Source organism: Euprymna scolopes, chromosome 1 (assembly GCF_053919585.1).
Source record: "Euprymna scolopes isolate OS-2025 chromosome 1, ASM5391958v1, whole genome shotgun sequence".
In the NCBI taxonomy this organism is placed as follows: Eukaryota; Metazoa; Mollusca; class Cephalopoda; order Sepiida; family Sepiolidae; genus Euprymna; species Euprymna scolopes.
The window spans coordinates 56244795-56266629 of record NC_136482.1 but is presented as its reverse complement, the minus strand read 5'-3'; the positions used below and the strand labels follow the sequence as shown (position 1 = coordinate 56266629).

The window sequence follows — 21835 nt, the reverse complement described above, 5'->3', positions numbered from 1 at the left end:
CCTTTTCTGTCTTCAGTCGGTGGAGGAGAAATCTTTCATGACTGAGATTATTTTTGTTCCTATCCAGTGCCCCTTATTGGGAAGCTGGATTTACTCCACAAGATTATATGTTGAAATATTTAAACAACTATTACTTTAAATACAGAAATTATATTTAAAGTTTTGGTTTTCTGTTCTTCTATGTCCATTTCTTTCCCCATGTTTTTCATCAAAATGTGTAGCGTATTAGTCTTTCTCGGTAGCCACAATATAGTCCGATTTTTATGTCCCTGTTTTATTTTCTGAGATAGCGAAATGAGTCAGATTTAACTTAGAATGAGTGTTTTATTCCAAATTGATGGTTGAATATGGTTCAATTTGTGCCTAAACCAGAAAATTTTCAGGAATCAAGCTGCTGTGGGACTGTGGGTATCGGTGTTAGCCGCCTCGCAAACTCAAAAAATAAAAAAAAAAATTTTTAATGTAAAATGAGTTGAACAACCAAAACAAGATGAAAAAGGCGGAGAATTAATTTTATATAAAATTTATTTCTTTATAATTGAAAAATACATGGAAAAAAAACCCGGAAAGTTTCCCCTTTATTAAGAGTCTCTTCCTGCGATCATGGTGTCGCGGTTTCAAAATCACTGTCTCCATTTTCTTTTGTTTTTCTTTCTCCACCCATGCTGTTTCTCTTTGTCTTCCCTTCCCTTAAACGAAGGACACAATAGGCTAACGCAAGCTAAACATATGAACAACATCCAGGTTGAGTGAATACGTTAGCTTTCCTTTTCTTTCCGTCCTTGACTCCTTTACTCACATCGGAATTCAAATGTATCAAGCTTAACATCAATAATTCAAACAATGGACTTTTTACTTTTAGACAAAATTAATTTAAATGGAATCAACAAACTCCCAAGGTACTTTTGATTGCAAAAATTTCGTTAAGGAATTAATTAGAAACGTTTGTTTGTCTTGTGAGGAGCGACATCACTAAAATCACTCTTTCTAAATGAATACAGCCTGCTTCGGCCCAGTCAGGTGAGTTCGGTCAGGTAGTAGGAGGAGGCTCCCGAAGTGTGAGACATTACTAGTCACATCAACCAAATCCACCATTCGAAGGATTCCCAGCAGAAGCAGCCCTCTCAGCAGCAGTTCAAACAGCTCTTATCAGGGCTAATAAGTTTTTCTACTAATGCGATTAATTACTGCTTGCCTCCTGAGACCCACCAGCAGCAAACTTCACTTCCAGTCTCTAGTGACTCCCAGCTCACTCCTCCAGCTCACTCCAGCATCTTTCAGCACCTCCTGCAGCTTTCCGACAACCTCACCTGCACCTTGCTTCTCTGGTCTGCAAACCTCACCTGCACCTTGCTACTCCGGTCTGCAATTCTCGCCTGCACTTACTCCTTCGGCCTACGACCTCGCATGCACCTTGCTCCTCCAGCCTGCAACCTCGCATGCACTTTGCTCCTTCGGTCGTCAACCTCTCCTGTACTTGGCTCCCTATCTACCATCCGTTCCTTAATGCTGACCCCACGTTTTCAGTGTCCACCGACCATTCCAGATCGCCCTGACGGCCAGCCAATCGTTCAGACCCAGTGAGCGACTTTAAACGATGCTACGTCTAGTGTACCTGTTCCAGACCTTCAGACCTTAGCCTCCAGACAACCAGCATTAGGATCACATGATTTTTCGCTTCCTTTGCAAATAAAAGGTGAACCCTCGTCTTTAACCAAACAACCTACGTCTGTAATTCTTGTTTACTTTTTGCCCGTGTCTACCTTGTTAGTTGTTGGGTCGATTGTCCCCAGAAAGCCAGCTCCGCAACACGTTCTTTAGGAAATGAAGTAGGAAAAGTTCAGAAAATGATAAAAAACATAAAAAATTTAACAAGAAAGTTATCCTGGCTGGTGAAGTATAGTTCTTTTAAAATGAAATTAAAACAATCAATTGCTTACTTCAGCAAAAAAATCAGATAAAGGTAAAAATCCATTTCCACGTGGAGAATTAAATGACAGGTGCCCATGAGTTTAACGTCATGAGGACGGAATCATTATTGTTATTTACAACATGTTGGGCTGGGCTTGACTGTTTAATTTACACACGCAAAAGTTTATATAGCCAGGTGCTGGAAGATTCTGAACTATTTACTGTATCGCTACATGTGGGACGTAATGTAGTCTTTTTATCAGGTGTGTAGATAGGCAAATCACAACATTGTCTTTGTGCGTTCCGCTACAAGTACCAAGTTTTGCTATTTATTGTAGAATATTTGCGTGGGTGTAGGAAAGCAAATGTGTGCATAGCTAAAACGTTCTTTATACAGCCGTACGCACGCCACTGGGTTTTACAGTTGTTGAGCAGACATGTGTTGTGCGCTGCCATTATTCTAGTTGAGTAGTGTAGAAGACCAGGATATAAAATACCCTAAACTCACTACAAGAAAAAATAATGAAACGAATTGAATGAAGGAAACAAAGAACTCAAATGCTGGAATAAAATAAACATGTCGTTTATTTTCTGTTGAGAAATGAAAGTCTTGGGTGTACACGTGTTCATTCAGCCGTTGATGATTACGCGCGTGGAAGGAAAGGGGAATGCAATAGAGAAACGCAAAGTGGCAAGCCGGCCTGTAGAAAGAGAGGGTCAAGCTCAGTAGAGAGTCATGCACATGTCTCTGTTGATGGACCAAGGCCGAAGAGGAGATAGAGTGAGAAAGAGTGAGAATGTCAATCCAGGTTATGGAGATAGAAAGCGTATAAAGTGTACGTATGGTTTGTTAGCTTTTTGTCCCACATAGTAGCAAGTGGTGTGAGATATGCGCGTGCGTACGCATGCTGAAAAGGGCACGCTGTCGGTCCGTAGACCGTCCAGCTCGAAAGCTGGTCCTAAAAAGGGCTGGAAACAGCTTGTCTCTTCCTTTTATAGGTGTTTCCGGTGTCTTTTGCGCATGTGTGGATTTCCTTTGAAAGGGGAAGTAACGTCGTCCATCTGTGCGTGTTAGCATGTGTGTGTATATACACGTGAATGTGAGTGTATGTACACGAACGTGAATATATGTACGTGTGTGGACGTGGGCGTGTATGTTTGTGTGCGTGTATGTATATGACAAGTAATATAGTTTGGAATGTGAACGCATGTTTTTGTGTGAGACTAGAAAAGACTCGCGCAGTAGCCAGGGCAACAGCAAGGCTACAATATAGCCTCCACATCCATTAAGCGATAAGCTATCATTTGTTTATTTTTTTTTATTCATATGCAAAAACCACATTGAACAACATTATTATTATTTTGAAATTAGGGGGAAAAATTAGTTTTAGCATGGTAGATAATTAAATTCGACTGCGTTTGCTATAAGTTTTTTTTTTTACTGTTCTCGCTTTTATTTTTCAATTTTCGACTTAACTTTGTAGAGGAAAAGAAATTTAAGAGAAATTAAATTCCTCTGCCCCAAACAAAATAATAATAAAAAAGAAATAAAACACAATGACATCTCCTTCTCGTTTAAAATGTGCTGCATTTATTTTTCAACAAAATAACAACATGAACAAGCAAAGTCCGATCGGTAAGAGTTCTTGTGAAATCATTGGTATTATTTTACTTTAAGGCCCGTCTCACGTTCGTATAGAAGAAAATGTTTTTTTTTGTAGATTCCAGTGTGCTGAAAAAGAATATGAAAACCGTTTTTTTTTTGTTTTTTTTACAAAGGCATCACCACATTATCAAGGCCCAGAGGCCACTCAAGGATAAGGGTTAAAGAGTGTACAGTAGAAGTTGGTCAATATAGTAATCATTAGTAATGAAAATTTGGTAAATTTAATAACTTATATGGAACGGCTCATCAAGAACTTATTTACCTTAGACTTGAACACAACCATATTGTAGTCAGCCGGAAAGCAGGAAAACGGAAGACAATTCCACAGGCGTGCAGTTCTAAGAAAGAAGCTTTGTTCATGGAATCTATGTTTAGGTTTAGGCACAGATAAAGAGTGGGGGAAATTATTGATAGTGTTTACAGCTAGACGAGTGTTTCTTGTGAAAGTTTGGCGAGGGGGGACCATAGATTGAAGCTCAGTTGAACACTTTCCATGAAAATAACGATACATCAGAGACAAACTCGCAACATCTCTTCTGTGAGATAGAGGTTGTAAGGAGGAGAAAAGGACATCTCCTACGAGGCTACGAAGTCTATTTTGAACTCTATCAAGGCAGGACAAGTCCTTTCTAGCAGCTCCTGCCCAGATGTGGCAACAGTATTCCATCCTTGGACGTACCTGGCTCTTATATAGATAGAGAATAGCATCAGCAGTGAGATATCTACTGGATCGACAGAAAGATCCCACCATTTTTCCAGCGGCCTTGGCAACAGATTTGATATACGTGTTCCATTTAAGATCAGGAGTAATGGTCAAGCCCAGAAGCCTGTCAAAACTTGAGGCCTCCTGAAGACGAGAGCCATTCATTTCAATTGATGACAAATGTGGATTAAAATGTTGATGATGTAAAGAGAGAAGCTTGGTTTTAGATGCATTAAAAGTAACCAGCCACTCCTTTCCCCATTGTACTACATGCTCAAGATCAGAGGAGAGAGAATTGGAGAGTACTTGCTCGTTTACTGTCTTAGATGTGGTACCATAAATGGTAGTGTCGTCAGCATAAATGTCTACAAATGATGTAAAGATATGATTTGGAAGATCATTAATGTAGATCAGGAAAAGAGTTGGGCCCAGGATGGATCCCTGAGGGACACCGGCATTAATACTGGGAGCTTCTGATTTTTGCCCCTCAACTACTACTCTTATGAACCTATCAGAAAGAAATGATTTAATAATTGAGAAGACTTTTCCAGCTATACCATAGCTAGCGATCTTATGAAGTAAACCTTTATGCCATACCCTATCAAAGGCTTTAGATATGTCAAGAGCAATTGCCCTAGAAAGATTGCCAACGTCGAGAGATTTGCTAATCCTATGCGATATAACTGTAAGGACATATGCTGTAGATCTAGCAGAACGGAAACCATATTTCCGTCGGAAATTTACCGTTTGCATGGTATGAACCCCGGAATATTGGAAGTACACGCAAGTGCGCGGAAACATAAGCGAGCTTTTCAATGGCGGAATCACGCGCGCACTCGCGTACCTGACAGCCTTTTCACAGAGCAATAGTAATGTTTGGCGGAAAATTTCAAAGTAGATGAAAAACAAGAAAAATAAAACAACTTTGCGGGGGAGGGGGATGTCGGAAAGACCCTTTTTTGTGGCGGACAAATCAGTTTTTTTTTTGGAGGGGGGAGGGGTTAAGTTGGAATAGCATTAATAATCTCGGAAAGATTTTTTTTTTTTTTTTTCAAAACAATTCTTGGTAAATATCCAGATACGCTACTACAGAACACCGACCACTTTAATTTGTTTTTTCTTTTTTTTATAGGTAATTGAGGTCGCTGACAACGAATAACACCGACCACTCTAATTTGTTTTTTTAAAGGTAATTGAGGTCGCTGACAACAAATCTGATAGTCAAACTTGGGGCAAATTTACCGTTTGCATGGTATTTACCCCTGAACCCACGAACTACTTTTCACCATTTTGCAGCTTCCGTTTATGCTACGCGCATGCACGCTGTAGCATAAACGACGGCTTCACCAAGCAAACTACGTTGGGGGGGGGGTCCAGGACATAGAATTTTCTCATTTTCAAAAATATATTATAGCACTTTTTGGGTGGAAAATTTAAAATTAGCTGAAAAAGAAATAAAACAAGAAAAGGAAAGCACTCCAAGTTGGAGTAAGGGGCGGGGGGGGGGTAATTTATCTTTTTTTTTTTTTTTTTTTTTTTTTTTTACCTGGAACATAGAATTTTCAAATTTTCAAAAAGTAACGCACCGACATTTACCAATTAGAACACCATTTAACATTTTCCGAAGATTTTACTGTGTACATTGGGGGCGCGAGCGAGCAGGGGGGTGGGATGTGATGTTGGGGCGCGCCCCAACATCACATCCGCGCGTACTTCCAACATTCCGGGGTTCATACCATGCAAACGGTAAATTTCCGACGGAAACGGTTTTCATATTCTTTTTCAGCACACTGAAATCTAAAAAAAAAATATTTATTTCTTTAAGAACGTGAGACGAGACTTAAAGTAAAATTTTACCAAATCATTAAGGTTAGAATATTCAAATTAGGTGATATCTCCAGATTTTCTAGCAGATTTTCTAGGAAAGATCAAAATTTACTAGTTAAATGTAAAACGAAACCGCTAAATTGGCAGCACTAATCGCTTAGAACAACGAAAAACAAGTCCTTATGTCATTGCAAAATAAGAAAGGGTGTAAAGTTACGGTCCAAGGGAAATAACTCTTAAACGTATTGTACATTGTCCAAAGGAGTGTAAACACCAATCGATGTTTGTGCCGTTGTTGTATTTTCTGAGGTAGGGAAAGAAGTCAGATTTTAGATTGTTGTTGTTGTTGTTGTTGTTGTTGTTGTTGTTGCTGTAGTAGTAGTAGTAGTAGTAATAATAATATTATTATTGTTATTATTATTATAATAATAATAATAATAATACTTTTACTCGTATAGAACGAGTGCTTTCACTGCTTTATGTCAAATTGATGGTTGAATATGGTTTAATGTGTGCTTATTTTTGCAATAAACACTAAATCATTATTAATCCTTAATTCTGCATCAAATAGATACCATGATACTTAGTTCACTGCATCTTATTATAACAAAGGTCCACATAAAATTTCAGCCAGATTGGCTTCAATATTTCTGAGAAAAGTTGGAATGGACGGACAGACAGACAAACAGAAATTTATATAGATTATATTTTTTTTGTTAGTGTTTTAAAAATATTGTTTCTATCACAGTAAAATACTTTGTGCCATTTTTTTAGGTTAAATATGCTTCTTAAATTTTCTTGATATTTCTAAGTTCATAAAGACCTTATATCTTTAAATGCATATTTGAAACGAATTGTTATATTGTAGGGGATCTATATGACTGTGTATATATACGGCATTATAAAGAATGTATTGCATTGTCGAGGGTTCCGTATAACATGGACGGGTGCATTTATTATGCACATGTGTCTAACTCATGTAATGTTTAATGGTATAAAAATTATGACAACAGATATATTTTAACAAAAGGGACAACAGTTCTGTGGGGTTGTAACATCAAGCCAATTGGAGAAACATACCTGTTCATTCCTTTGTTTGACAGATCGTCAGAACAGCTGCAACCAAGGTTCAATCCCAACGAATCAACCAATCAATGATTGTCTTTTTTGCAACTTTTATTTCTGATATTTCCCCATTGGAAAGCTGACGTTGATCCTAGACTAACACATCATGATCCTCTTTACTGGGAGCTATCACCCTCCGGCTCAATCTACTCTCTCACTCCAGATCCTTCTGTGTCTGCCCTTTCTCAATACAAATTTCTGACTCATCAAATCATCATATCTTTTTCCCAAACTCTAACTCAAGTCCACGTCACTTTAAAATGACTTCTACGTAAAGAGTCGTCAGACTCCATAGATCAATCTATTTTAAATTGTTTTTATTCTACATTCCTTAATTTATTAAACATCTTAACAGAAACGATTTTCTCTATAAATCTTTATTTTGTTAAGATAACATTCTAGTTTTACAAATATTACAATGATAATAATAATCGAGTATTATAATTTCATCATAATAATCGACCATTTTAATAGTTTCTGGTGTTTCCCGGTAGATTAACACTCCTTCCCTTTTATTTTGTCAAAAATGTATGACATACATTTTATTTCTATTTCCTGTAGGCCATGATCCTTAGATTTTCCACACCCTCCAGCTAAGAAAAAGGTCGAAATCTTTCATATTAATTTTTCCGTAGTTAGTCTTTACCTAATGACAATTGCCTTATTTCATCTAGACAGAATCTCCTGTCTAGTCCAATGGCATTTTCCTTTTGGATGTAGGTTACTCTTCCTATGATCGATGTCGGCTGTTCATTTCTAGCCACCCTTCTGTCATAGTCAAACAGAGGCACCTTTCGCCTCTCATCAAACCTCGATAACTTTACATCCTTTGATTCCTCTAATTCTTTCTTGCTCATGGGTACTACTAAAAACTAGGCCCTTGCATTTTCTATATTGATTCTACTCTAACTTCCCTATCAATTTATGCCCTATGTTTGGGGACCAAAGAGAAAACCTCAGTTTACAATATCTACTGGTAAGCTCACAAGATACACTCTATTGTCTATCCAAATCTCTCATCTAATTAGATACCTTGTTCTCTATATTTTCACTTGGGACCATATTCCACATTTTATATGTTACATTTGGAAAGCCTTTTTACTTCATTCACCTCTTTTTCACTTCTCCCTCGAGTGATTCGCAATATAATATATCCGTTCACCATTATATCCTTCCACTCCTTATGCCATGTTAGGAAAGTATTCATTTGTGTAGCCTAAAGTTGATTGTCGCAACTAGCCTTGCTCATGGTGGACGGGAACGTCCGCCTTCTTATGCTATGCTGGAAAAAAAATTTTTTCAGAGTTGGGAATTGCAATCGTCCCTTAGGCCCATAACTCACAGAAAACTCCAAATTTCCCTTCATGAAGCACCAAATTTTTGCTTCACGTCGATCCTACTCGAGATCAAAGAAAATAAAAAACGAAAAATAAATTTTTTTCACAAATCACTCCTCAAAAATAATAAAATTAATAACCACCTAAATAAATTCAGTATTGTCTACACATCTCTAAAATTCTAATCTTATTTGCTGACCATACGTTCAGAAAATTTCTATTCAATCTTCAATTTTTTTTTTTTTTTTCATTTAAATTCTTAATCTTTACTCATTATCTGTTTTATTTTACTAGGATAACATTTTAAAAAATTTATTTAGGAAAGAGTGTGAAGTGAGTAGTATCAGTAAGTAAAGAATTGCCTTTTAGAAAGGTTTTATTAACTGTAAAATACACGTACGCTCTTGAAAGGATCGAGCGGGAAAATGAAACAGAGGGCGCTTTTATTATGAATGTCAATCCCAAGGGGGATAACTCTTAACAACAAATTAAATCATAACATTTTCCCCGTCCTAAAGTATTCAAGTAAGGGGTAATTAATTATAGACAAATTTTTTTTTTTTTTTTTTTTTTTTTTTTTTTTTACAATCACATAAGAATCATTTTATTTACAAATAACATATGAACCCAAACTGCAGTTTTTTCAGTATTTAGTCACAAAATCCTTATATTTACTAGGGAATTGTCGAACTCGGGACGACCTCCGCACAGATTGGCAGGAATGCTGATTTTCAGTATTATTTTTTAGTGAAATCTGATTTTCTTCAAGATCAGACGATTGATTTTTGTCTTCCTCATGACCAATGTTTTCATTAGTAGAAGGTTCAAATAAAGTCTCTGAAGTAGTAGGATTATTATTAGAGTTTTCTTCATTTGATGAGTTTGGAGCTAAGTCTCGAACGTTGACAGTGGTTTCAGTACCAGAAGGTAGTTGAACATAAGCGTAGTGGGGGTTGACATCTATTAGGGTGGCAGGCGTTACAGGAGGGTCATGTTTACTTGTTTTAGTGTGGTTTCTAATATATATTGGGCCTGGTTTAACCCAAGAAGGAATTGAAATTCCGGAAGCAGATTTACGACTATATTTAAATAGTCTATCATGGGGAGTCATATTAGTGGCAGTACAAAGTAATGATCTAATTGAATGAAGTGCGTCCGGTAGTATGTCTTCCCAATAAGGTAGTTTCATTTGATTAGAATGTAATGTTGTTTGAATGGCCTTCCATAAGGTACCGTTGAGTTTTTCAATCTGTCCATTACCTTCAGGATGATATCTACTTGTTTTAGAAGTAGCAATTCCTTTTTTGTGTAAAAAATCCTTTATTTCTCTTGCTAAGAAATCAGAAGCACGGTCAGTATGTATCATGTCAGGCAAACCAAAAATTGAAAAGAGTTTGTTTAGACAGTGGATAATGGTTTTGCTTGTCATATCTCTGCAAGGAAAAGCGAAAGGAAAACGGGAATACTCATCAATTAGAGTAAGTAGATATTTGTTGCCATGTATAGAAGTAGGTAGAGGGCCTTTAAAATCAAGATTTAATCGTTGAAAAGGTAATATGGCTTGAATGAGAGTCCCTCCATTGGTATTGGCGAATTTGGGTTTCAGTAATTGACAGGATGAGCAAGAGTCAGTAATATTCTTAATTTGATCCAAAGTAAAAGGGAGGTTCCTCGTTCTTATAAAATGGCTTAGTCTTGAAACACCAGGATGACATAATTGTTTATGTAAATCACGAAGATCTTGTAGATTGTAAGTAAGAGCAGAGATGCGAGAGAATGTGTCAGCAGCAATATTTTCAGGTCCAGGTCGATAAACTATAGTGAAATTGTATTGGGATAATTCTATACGCCAACGACATATTTTGTCATTCTTAATTTTTGATTTTCTTTTATTGTCGAATATGAAGCTGATGCTCTTCTGATCTGTGATGACTTTAAAGTGCCTGCCGAGTAGAAAATGTCGCCACTTACGGAGAGCTTCTACAATAGCGGCTGCCTCTTTTTCTACTGCATGGTGCTTAATTTCGTTAGTATTGAGAGTTCTTGAAAAAAATGCAATAGGACGACCTTCTTGATTTAGTGTTGCAGCAATGCAATAGTTACTAGCGTCCGTTTCTACTTCAAATTCTTTATTTGGATCTACCGTTATTAAAGTGGCGTCTTTTAGATCATTTTTCAATGTTTGAAAAGATTTTAATACAGATGGAGGTAGTGGAAATTCTTTGTTTTGATTTAGTAATAAAATTTTATCAGAAAATTTTTTAATGAATTTGCAGTAATAGGAAAACATTCCAACTATTCTTTTTTGAGATTTAAGATTCAGCGGAGGTGGCATTTCGAGTAATGGTTTTAGTCTTTGATAATCGGGAGCTATTTGATTATTTTCTATGGTGTAGCCGAGTAGAGTAATAGAACTAGAAGAAATTATGCTTTTATTTTCATTTAAAGTGATGTTATATTGTTTAGCAATTTTGTAGAATTTTTGAAGATTGTAATCGTGTTCTTCTTGATTTTTTCCACATATAGTTACGTTATCAACATACACAAAGGTATCGGTTAGATTTTCTTTTTCTATAATATAGTCTATGCTCCTCTGTAAAGCACTTACTCCATTGGTGATGCCAAAAGGAAGACGAGTAAATTGAAAAAGTTTGCCACTTACTTCAAACGCAGTGAATTTACGATCAGCATGATGTATAGGTATTTGGTGATAAGCAGATTTTAGGTCGAGAGTAGAGAAGATGTTATATTGAGCGATGTCGTCTACCATCTTATTGATATTAGGCATTGGGTAAGCGTCTAGTTCCGTGAATCTATTAATGGTATCGCTGTAGTCGACTACCATTCTTTTCTTATGATTCTCATTCGAAGTTACAAGAACTTGCGCTCGCCACGGAGATATCGAAGGTTCAATTATGCCTTCTTTCAACATTCTAGCAGTCTCTTCTTTTATGAATTTGTTGGCGGCAAAAGTGTAACGTCGGGATTTTGTCGCAATAGGAGTAGTATGAGGAGAAAGATTAGAAAAGAGAGGAGGGGGTGGAACGTTTATGGTAGGAAAAAAATTATTCGTGTTTATAGCTCCAATTATAAGTTTGTCTCTAGGACCGTCGAATTTAAGTGTTACTTTTTTATATTTTTTTAAAATATCTTTTCCGATTATTGAATCAATGAAAAGGTTTTCAATGATTTCAATTGTTATTCCAGAATGGGTTTTATCTTTCAGTATTAAATCCACGACAGCTTCGCCAGTTATTTTAGCATGTTGATCGGAAGCAGCCAGAGCTATAGTTTTGTTTTTAGGTATTGTGAAGAGTTTAAGTTTTTTAGCAGTATTTTCATTAATGAATGTTTTTACACTGCCGGAGTCCACCATAGCGTTCACGAAGTGCCCGTTAATTTGGCATTGAGTGAATGTGACATCTTTGGAGTTAGTTCCTAGTCAGGATAGAGAAGGTGAGGGGTAGTCAGAGTCGTCATAAAGAACAGCAGTATGAGTGTTAGAAATAGAAGATTTACACACTTTAGCCCAATGACCATTTTTTTTGCATTTTTTACATTCGGCGTTTCGTGCAGGACATAAATATCGAGGATGACGTGATTTTCCACAGAAAAAACAAACCCCTTTTGGATGCATATTTTCTTTAGCCACAGCTATACGATTGTAGCCCGAAGGATTATTTGTAGCTGCTACAGTAAAGTTATTTGTGTAGCTTATCGAATGCTTTTCTGCTTGTTCAAGAGATCTGGCCGTGGCATATGTGTCTTGTAAAGTCAGGATGGGTTTTTCTAACAGTCATGTCGGATGGACGAAGAAGAAATTCCACCGATGAAAGCTTCCCGAATGTATTGATTTTTGTTTTCTTCAGCAGAAACCGCTTCGAAGTTACATGTTTTGGCAAGCATTTCCAATTGTAGTATGAAGGCATCTATATTTTGTGTTGTTTGTTGCTTTGTCGTCATCAATCGATATCTATTATAAACAATATTTTCAGGTTTTAAATAAGCGGCGTCCAATGTTCTTAATGCACTATCGTAGTCGGTTTTATCGCTTATTAAATCGAAAACAGAGGCTGAAATACAATTGATCAAGGCAAAGAAATTATCTGAAGTGTTTTCGATTAATCCGTTATTATGTGAGCGGATATAATTCTGGAGGGTTAATTTCCAATGCCTATAGGATTTTTCGGAATTAGGGCATGTAGGTTCCACCTCGAATCTGTCGGGACGTAAGATTCGATCCATTTTTTTTTTTTTTTTACAGTTAATAAAATTGAAGTGAGTAGTATCAGTAAGTAAAGAATTGCCTTTTAGAAAGGTTTTATTAACTGTAAAATACACGTACGCTCTTGAAAGGATCGAGCGGGAAAATGAAACAGAGGGCGCTTTTATTATGAATGTCAATCCCAAGGGGGATAACTCTTAACAACAAATTAAATCATAACAGAGTGTGCAGCTTTCCAAAACAAATACAAACATTAATACATCAGAAAATCACATTCACAATTTTCAAATACATTTACTCAAGGAGTATTTTAGTTCGAAGTCCATTAATGAAAAGTCAAAACACAAAACAAAATTTCACAAAACTCAATTCCAAAACCGAGACCAATCTCTGTTCTGTTAGCAAGATACATCCCTTGTTTCTCTTCTTTTTTTTTTTGTTTGTTTTTGTTCTCAATAAAGCCAAGAATTTCCATTTTAATTGTCCTTTCTTTTACTCAAAAACATGAAAGCTGAAAACTTCAACAAGGAAAATACGATTTCATAAAAAATTCAGAACATTTTTTGTTTAAGTTAAGCAAAAAGAGGATTCAAGTTTTGTTTTTGGCAGCAGAACTAATTTGATTGGTTACCAAAACAAATATTAAAACAATTTGGCAAAAATTTCAATTGTTGTGGCTGTGTTTTTCTTTTATTCTTACTTTTTTTCATATTGTCTGTGTGTTAATAGTAGATCTTTTCTTTCTTTTTCTCATGCTTCTTATTTCCTACTTAAATCGACGCAGACATGTTTTTTTTCTCAACATAAAATTGACACAATCAACAATTTTTTCACAAACCTATTTTTCATGGCCAATTACAACATATCACCTGTTTTCTTAATTGCTGAAATACATTTTCTCATCAAGTGCGTTTGTATGCTATTTTCTTCTATACAGTTTACATATAATGTATTGTTTTATGTATGCGTATGTGACACATAAAAATGAAAACATGCAAACTATGTGTTTTCATTTTTTTTTCTTTTCTTACCTTAAAGTTTAACATGTAAATACTGTTCTTTTTTCGTTTTTTTTTTTTTATTCAATACATATATTTCTTTTGAACCCTTATTTTGTTTGTGTGCGTAGATTTTTTTTCTCTTCTCAAAGTTTACTAAATTCTTGACCCCTTTTTTTTTTTTTTTTCAGTTGTGTTCCCAGATTCTTTATGCATCCTTGTGTAGAGCTCTGGTTTAACACACCACCGAACGTATAATTTACATTGCAAGAGGGGACCGAATGGCATGGAGACGCCAAAACAAATATGTAATATTCGTTCTGTATAAAATAATTAAACAACTTTTTAAAAAATGATGACTAGTAAAGTCAAATTGAAAATTTCTCATGCCGTGATACTGCTTTGTTTATTAGCTTTATTTTTTTTTAACAAATTAAATGCCAATAATGAAAGTATTATATTATCAATTCTGTTATGTTGTTAGTCTACTGGAAAACACCGGAAACTATTAAAATGATCGACTATTATAATTTCATCATAACAATCGACCATTTTAATAGTTTCCAACAGAATTGATAATATAATACTTTTATTATGGACCTCATGTTACAACTCCAGAGAACTGTTACATGTCTGTTGTTAAAATGTATCTGTTGTCATAATTTTTATACCAGAGAACTGTTACATGTCTGTTGTTAAAATGTATCTGTTGTCATAATGTTTATACCAGAGAATTGTTACATGTCTGTTGTTAAAATGTATCCGTTGTCATAATTTTTATACCAGAGAACTGTTACATGTCTGTTGTTAAAATGTATCTGTTGTCATAATTTTTATACCAGAGAACTGTTACATGTCTGTTGTTAAAATGTATCTGTTGTCATAATTTTTATACCAGAGAATTGTTACATGTCTGTTGTTAAAATGTATCTGTTGTCATAATTTTTATACCAGAGAACTGTTACATGTCTGTTGTTAAAATGTATCTGTTGTCATAATTTTTATACCAGAGATCTGTTACATGTCTGTTGTTAAAATGTATCTGTTGTCATAATTTTTATACCAGAGAATTGTTACATGTCTGTTGTTAAAATGTATCTGTTGTCATAATTTTTATACCAGAGAACTGTTACATGTCTGTTGTTAAAATGTATCTGTTGTCATAATTTTTATACCAGAGAATTGTTACATGTCTGTTGTTAAAATATATCTGTTGTCATAATTTTTATACCAGAGAATTGTTACATGTCTGTTGTTAAAATGTATCTGTTGTCATAATTTTTATACCACTAAACATTACACGAGGTAGATACATGTCATACGGAATCCCCGACAACACAACATATTCTTTCTGGTGCCGTATACACACGGTCATATAAATCCCCCACAATATACAATTCGTTTTAAACATGCATTGAAAGATACAAGGTACTTATGAACTTAAAAATGTCAAGAAAATTTAAGAATCATATTAAACCTAAAAAAAGAAATGTAGAAAGTATTTTTTGGTAGTAGATACAGAATATTTTTAAAGAGAAAATATAAAAATAATTTGTATTATATTTCTGTTTGTTTGTTTGTCCATTTCAATTTTTCTCAAAAACTACAAGGCCAATCTGGCTGAAATAATAAACTCATTTCGCATCATTTCCCTCCCTCAGAAAATAAAACAATGGCACAAGCATCGGTTGGTGTTGCTACTCCCTTGGATTATACAGGATTGTGAAGAGTTATTTCCCTTGGACTGTAAGTTCTACTTTTTCTTATTTTTTAATGACATAAAGACCTTTTCGTTTTTGTTCTAATTTTGTTCTAAGCGATTATACGTTTACAATCAGTGTAGCTAATTTAGCTATTATTCCGCTAGATCTGAAGATTTCGTTTGCAATTTAGCCGGTAAAATTTTGATTTAGCGGGTTTTTTCTAGAAAATCTGGATATTTGACACCCACACACCCGCAATTTAAGATTTAAAAAAAAGAAAAAAAAGAAAGAAATACGCTTAAAAATACTTTAAAACATAAACTATACTCTTTCAATTAGCTAGAAAAGTATCATTTATTGCCTTTGGTAATAATTATTTGTTGACTATATGGTTTGTTTGTTTTGTTTTTCGACATTTTTTTTTTTTTTTTTTTCAGTTAACCATTCTTAAAACTCGCTATAAAATTGTTTTTTACAAGTACATTTTTATGGTGATGGTGTTGGTGGGGTTCCTACCTCTATAGTTTAAGATATGATCTAAGCATTCCGATAAATTTTAAAGTGATTATTCACTTGGTAATCGTTTAGAAGAGTTAACAGTTGAAAATTGTTTAAAAAAAAAAAAACACTTATTTCAAAAGCAACAGAATTGAATTATCTGTATACTTTTAATGTGATACCACTAAGTTTTGTTTTTATTTTTATTTTAAAATGTTGTTTAAAGTGGTTTTACCGTCGTACTTAATAAAAATTAAATAGAATGACAACTTATTGCTTAATAGCTATGAAGCCTTATTTCCTGAAAATTTGTAAACAAATGACTTTTTCTGCCATTAACCCTAAGTTTAAATTAGTGGTCATCATAGTATTTTTTTTTTTATTTTTTTTTAATTTTAAGAATGAAATCCCCCATGATTAAGTTCAAATCAATCAGTTGTTTGCTATAAAGAGAGTTAAAAGAAATTAAACAAAAAGTAATTAAACACAGTTGCAGCATGTATAAAAGATACATAATTGAATTTTACTGCGTTTAGTCCAAACACAGTAAAATTCAATTATGTATCTTTTATACCGTTTCGTATAAGGTATTTCTTCAGTTTTGTTATTATTTACAATTCCTCGAGTGTTAACTATTCTGCTCTTTAACGAATGACTGTGTTGTACCTACATACTTGTTTTCTCAAACAGTCAACATTTCTGTTTTTATATATTTTCACTAATGTTTTCAACGTTCAGTATTACATTTAATTGTCAGCGTTAACTAATGTTTTCCTTGTCTGTTTGCCGATTCATGTTTTTCTCAGAAACTACACAGCCAATCTGGCTGAAATTTTATTATAAGGTGCAGTGAATTAAGTATTATGGTATCTATTTGATGCAGAGTTAGGGATTAATACTAATTAGTGTTTATTGCAAAAGTGAGCACAAATTATACCATATTCAACCATCAAGTTGGGATAAAACACGCATTCTAAGTTAACGGACTATAACTTTTGCCCGTTTTTAATGGCTCAAAGTATTATTATTATTATTATTATTATTATTATTATTATTATTATTATAAAAAAATTCTTAAATCTGACTTATTTCGCTGCATCAGAAAATAAAACAATAGCACAAAATCGGTCGGTGTTACTTTATACTGTTAAGAGTTATTTCCCTTGGACTGTAATTTTAAACTTTCAACCTTGGGCATAGTTATCCGTACATACTAATTTCTGCTACTAACTAAATTTCTGATATACAAATTTTCAGGAATTAAGCCTCCACACCCGTTTTGCGATAAGTTGTCATTTGTTTTGCTTTTTATTCATATGTAAAAACCAATTTGAACAACATATTTCGAAATTAGAAAAAAAAATTAGTATTAATTTTTCCACGTTAAAAGTATACGGGTCGTTAGATAATCAAATTTTAATGCGTTTGATACAAGTTTTTTGTTTTATTTATTTATTTGTTTATTGGTTTGGGGGGTTACAATTTTTTACTGTTAACTTTTCTAAACGTTTACCAAGACTTTTAAATTAATGGGGTGCTTATTTTAAACTATAGAGGGTGGAACGGCTCATTCCCATTAAAAAGTAATTGGAAAAATCGATTTCATAGGGAGTTTAAAGAATGGTTAAGTTAATTATTCTTAAACTGTAGAAATGGTAAAAAAAAAAAAAAATAATAATAATCAACAAAACATTGTTACCAAAATCAATAAAATCCAAATGTCCAGCTACCTGTATGAGTGTAGTTTATGTTTTAAAATATTTTCAAGCGCATTATATATATATATATATATATATATATATATATATATATATATATATATATATATATATATATATATATATATATATATATATTAAATTGCTGATGTGTGGGTATAAAATATCTCCAGATTTTCTAGGGAAAAAAAACGCTAGCCGCTAGATCAAAATTTTTTCCGTTAAATTGTAAACAAAATCTCCAGATCTACTGGAAAAATTGCTAAATAGGCAACACTGATTGTACGAAAACGAAAAGTTCCTTATGTCATTGAAATATTAGAAACCAGTTTAAAACTGCAGTGCAAGGGAAATAACTCTTAACAGTATATTGCCCAAATCAACACCAATCGATGTTTGTGTCACGATTTTATTTTCTGAGGTAGTGAAATGAGTAAGATTTAAGAATTTATTATTATGATTTGTGGGAAATTTATTCACTGAGTCCCGTGAAGGTTATCCCACGTGGTTCATGTTAATAAGCCTAGAAAAATCAGGACATGAAAAAATAAAGACAAGGAAATACTTTTAAGAATAAAAAAATATTGACATTTTATTGAGGGAAAAAGAAAGCATAAGGGTTGGGGAAAGAAGGCAGCAAAGCTGCAAAGTTCAATTATTGAGAAAATACAGTTTATATGTTCACCAATTCGACTGCCAAAAAATGTCCTTATGGCAAGCACTAAAGGCTTAATTAACACTAGAGAGAGAGTACAGAAATAAAAGAAAATTAGAATAAGAGAACTTACTGCGTAAAACAATGATTTCGTTTTTTTTTAACCTTTCTTTTTTTATCTTTATATATATGTGTGTGAGTCCTTTTTTTTACATATATATTTTCTTCACGCCACTCCAAATCGATCTGTCCTCACTTCAGTGACAGAATCCTTTAAAGTTCTTTTGAAAATAATCCTTGAATTTGAAAACTCAACGTTGTTTGGTAAAACCTCCGTTCGTCCTTCTTGTCAGATGAAATTCTCACTGGTTAGACATTTCGGTTTTTTTGAAAATAATCCTTGAATTTGAAAACTCAACGTTGTTTGGTAAAACCTCCGTTCGTCCTTCTTGTCAGATGAAATTCTCACTGGTTAGACATTTCGGTTTCCACACGCCGACATTTAATCGCATCTCGTGCGTCAAGTTTATAGATCAATTCTTCTTAGAATAGATTCTTTCTTTTCTTTTCGAGTCAACCAACTTGATTTGACTCTTTCTGAAACTCATTATTCATTCCTATGAACAATGAAATAACTTTACTATTTTTAAGACTTGAATGTCTGAGTAGGACCAGAGTTCGTAACTTGCATGTTACCCTCGTGGAATCTCTGTCCAAAACTGACTTTCGCTTGTTGAATTTTTGCGGGAAAAGTATCTCAATTGTGGCGTGATTCTTTCAGCAGCAGCAGCAGCTCGTTAAAAAGACGTAAAGTTAAAGAAGGAAAGAAGGGAGGAAAGATAAAAGATAACGACGAAAAGAAGGAAGAAATTAAATTTCTGACACTCTCCCGAACAAAAAAAGAAAAAGAGAAAAGAAAAAAGGTGGACATATTCCAACTAATACCAGAGATAATCAGGATTTCTCTCTTTAACTGATCTCTGATGTCTAACAGGTCTAGACTGATCCTCACGAACTGATTCCACAACATTTTCACCTTCAGGCAAATCATCACCTTGATCTGCAGCAGGGGCTTGGAAAGAATGAGTTATAGAAAGTTCCAACGGGAATAAATGTTTTATTGAATGCTCTTGCAACGTATCACCTCTTTTAATCAAGGCAGATCTCACCAATCCGTCGGAACCTTGGGTCAGTTTCATCACCCTGCCCAAACTCCAGTGAGGTCTAGACTTAAAACCTTTTATCAACACTACATCATTCACCTTTATCTTGTTATCAAAACTAGACTGGTACAAATCACTAAATAACTCTCTCAAACTCATCAAGTACTGTTCATACCACATAGACCTGAACTTATTCAAAATGGATTCTCGATATTTTAAACTATCGATTAAATCTGACCTACTAGGAGGTTCAATAGAAGACATCTCTTCATCAAAATTCAGAAACACAGCACTTCCAGGATATGAATGTAGGAACGCGTTGGGAGTAATAACTTCCAAACCCTTATCTGTCAGTTCGTTAACCATAGACTTGATATCTTTCAATCGGTTTCTCGTAAACTGACACTTGGTGTTGATGGTTTCCGACAATAACCACGACAACACTACTTGTGCGTCGACAGCCACTATGATTTCCTTGAACAAATTCGGGAACATCTTAACCAAAATAATTACATGTTTAATGCCCAAAAATACAGCCAACAATTCCAACGTAGGAAGGCTTCTCTTGACAGAGGGAGCCACTTTAGCTTTTGCAAAAAATAAGTTAGCCCTTCCTCGTTGGTACATATATTCGACAATTCCGTAAGCACGGTTCGAAGCATCACAGAACATGATCAAGATTACCGGCAAATCAGTTTGAACCGAACATCTATTAAAACCAATGTTTTGAATGTCCTTAAGACTCTTTTGAAAACTATTCCAAAGAGATAATATATCATTAGGAATTGCTTGGTCCCAGCCTATACCTAACTTCCATACTTGGCTCAACATGATTTTTCCCTTTATAGTAATAGGCAACACAAGACCCAATGGGTCAAAGATCGAAGAATTCACAGACAACATGTCTCTTTTAGTTGAGACTACTCTCTCAACACCTCCGCTACTTAATTTCATTTCATCCAACATCGGATCATACATATAGCCCAAGACTTTCTCACACACCATTCCGTGAGAGGAACCATTGTTGTCCAACTGTATACGTTGCGAAACTATTTCGCTGTTACTGCTACAAGTTTTCAATTCGAAGCCACCCTTTTCCATGGTAGTTACTGCTTCCACATATAACTTCAGCAATTCAGACTGCGACTGGTGTGTTTTAACCAGATTATCGACATAGAAGTTATTCAACAGCATGTCACGGCAGGGTCCTGCGGCATGTTTTTCTACATGATACTTCACTATATAACACAAAATGAACGGGCTGGACACAAATCCAAAGATCAAAGTGCTGTACCTGAAACAGACCAGCTCGTCCTCTAACTTCAAAAAGAAGCAGAAACGATTCTTGTCAAATTCGCTCTTCAATTTGACCATCAAAAACACTTTTCTAATGTCCGCTAACAGAACCAACGTATCGGTTCGGAATTTGAACAAAAGCTCCAGCATATCAGTGTACAGGTTCACACCCGTATAGGCGCAATCATTGAGGGACGGCTTACCACCCGTTCTCAGCGAACAATTGAACACAGGCCTTATTTTTGTTGTGCACTGTGATTCAGTTTTGTAGACAGGACGATGGGGTATCCAGGTATACTTGGCAAATTCTGAAGGAGGCACATGAATTCTCTCAATTATGCCTTCGTTCTCCTGATCAAGAAATACTTTGCAATAATCAGAGTACAGATTTTTGTCAGACAATTTATTTACTACTTTGTCTAAGACAGCTAATGCCACATTATAACTAGATGGAACTTCGTTCAACTTATCTAGGTTCCAAGGTAAACTTACATAGTAGCTTCCGTCACGATATTCAATAGACGAACGAAAATCTGCTATTTTTATTTTATCGTAGCTACTGCATACCTCATCTGTAACACCCAATGTTTCGAGATTGAACATATTCTCTATGGACCTATCCACTGCCGCTTCATCAAAACAACTCCAAGGATCCAAATGATTCGATTTAGGCTCCAAAACAAAGTATACATGAGTAACATTACACGACGAAAATTTCCCTACGACTCGATTGTAATTCAAGCCAGCCTGCTCCCGCACAGAACAACAGGATTTGAAGTCCGAAACAAAATCATTCCCTGAGACGAACTAAATGCAAATCCGTCTTTAAATTGGGTTAGCTGCAAGGGGCCCAAAAACTTGATTACATCAATACCAATCAGACCATGGACTGGCAGCATGTCGTTTTTCATACACGAGAAATCAGCAGCCAATTTCACCTCGTCCTTTCTCAAGTCCTTTCTCAAGTCCTTTCTCAAGTCAGATATCACACCGCCTAATCCTTCAATTTT

At 34.8% G+C, this 21835-nt stretch overlaps 1 protein-coding gene and 1 long non-coding RNA gene across 3 annotated transcripts in view; one reads left to right on the top strand and one right to left on the bottom strand.

Moving 5' to 3' along the window:
• Window positions 1-15543, top strand: part of LOC145299021 (uncharacterized) — a 43181-nt gene extending 27638 nt beyond the window's left edge. For both annotated transcript variants that reach the window (XR_013871388.1, XR_013871439.1), the window contains 2 exons: window positions 13984-14100; window positions 15454-15543. This is a non-coding gene — a long non-coding RNA (uncharacterized LOC145299021). The remainder of the gene's footprint in view (window positions 1-13983; window positions 14101-15453) is intronic.
• Window positions 15544-19304: 3761 nt separating this feature from the next.
• Window positions 19305-21428, bottom strand: LOC145280288 (uncharacterized). Its single transcript, XM_080132064.1, has one exon. It carries the CDS (start codon window positions 21426-21428, stop codon window positions 19305-19307), a length of 2124 nt encoding a protein of 707 aa, XP_079988190.1.
• Between the last annotated feature and the right edge of the window lie 407 nt (window positions 21429-21835).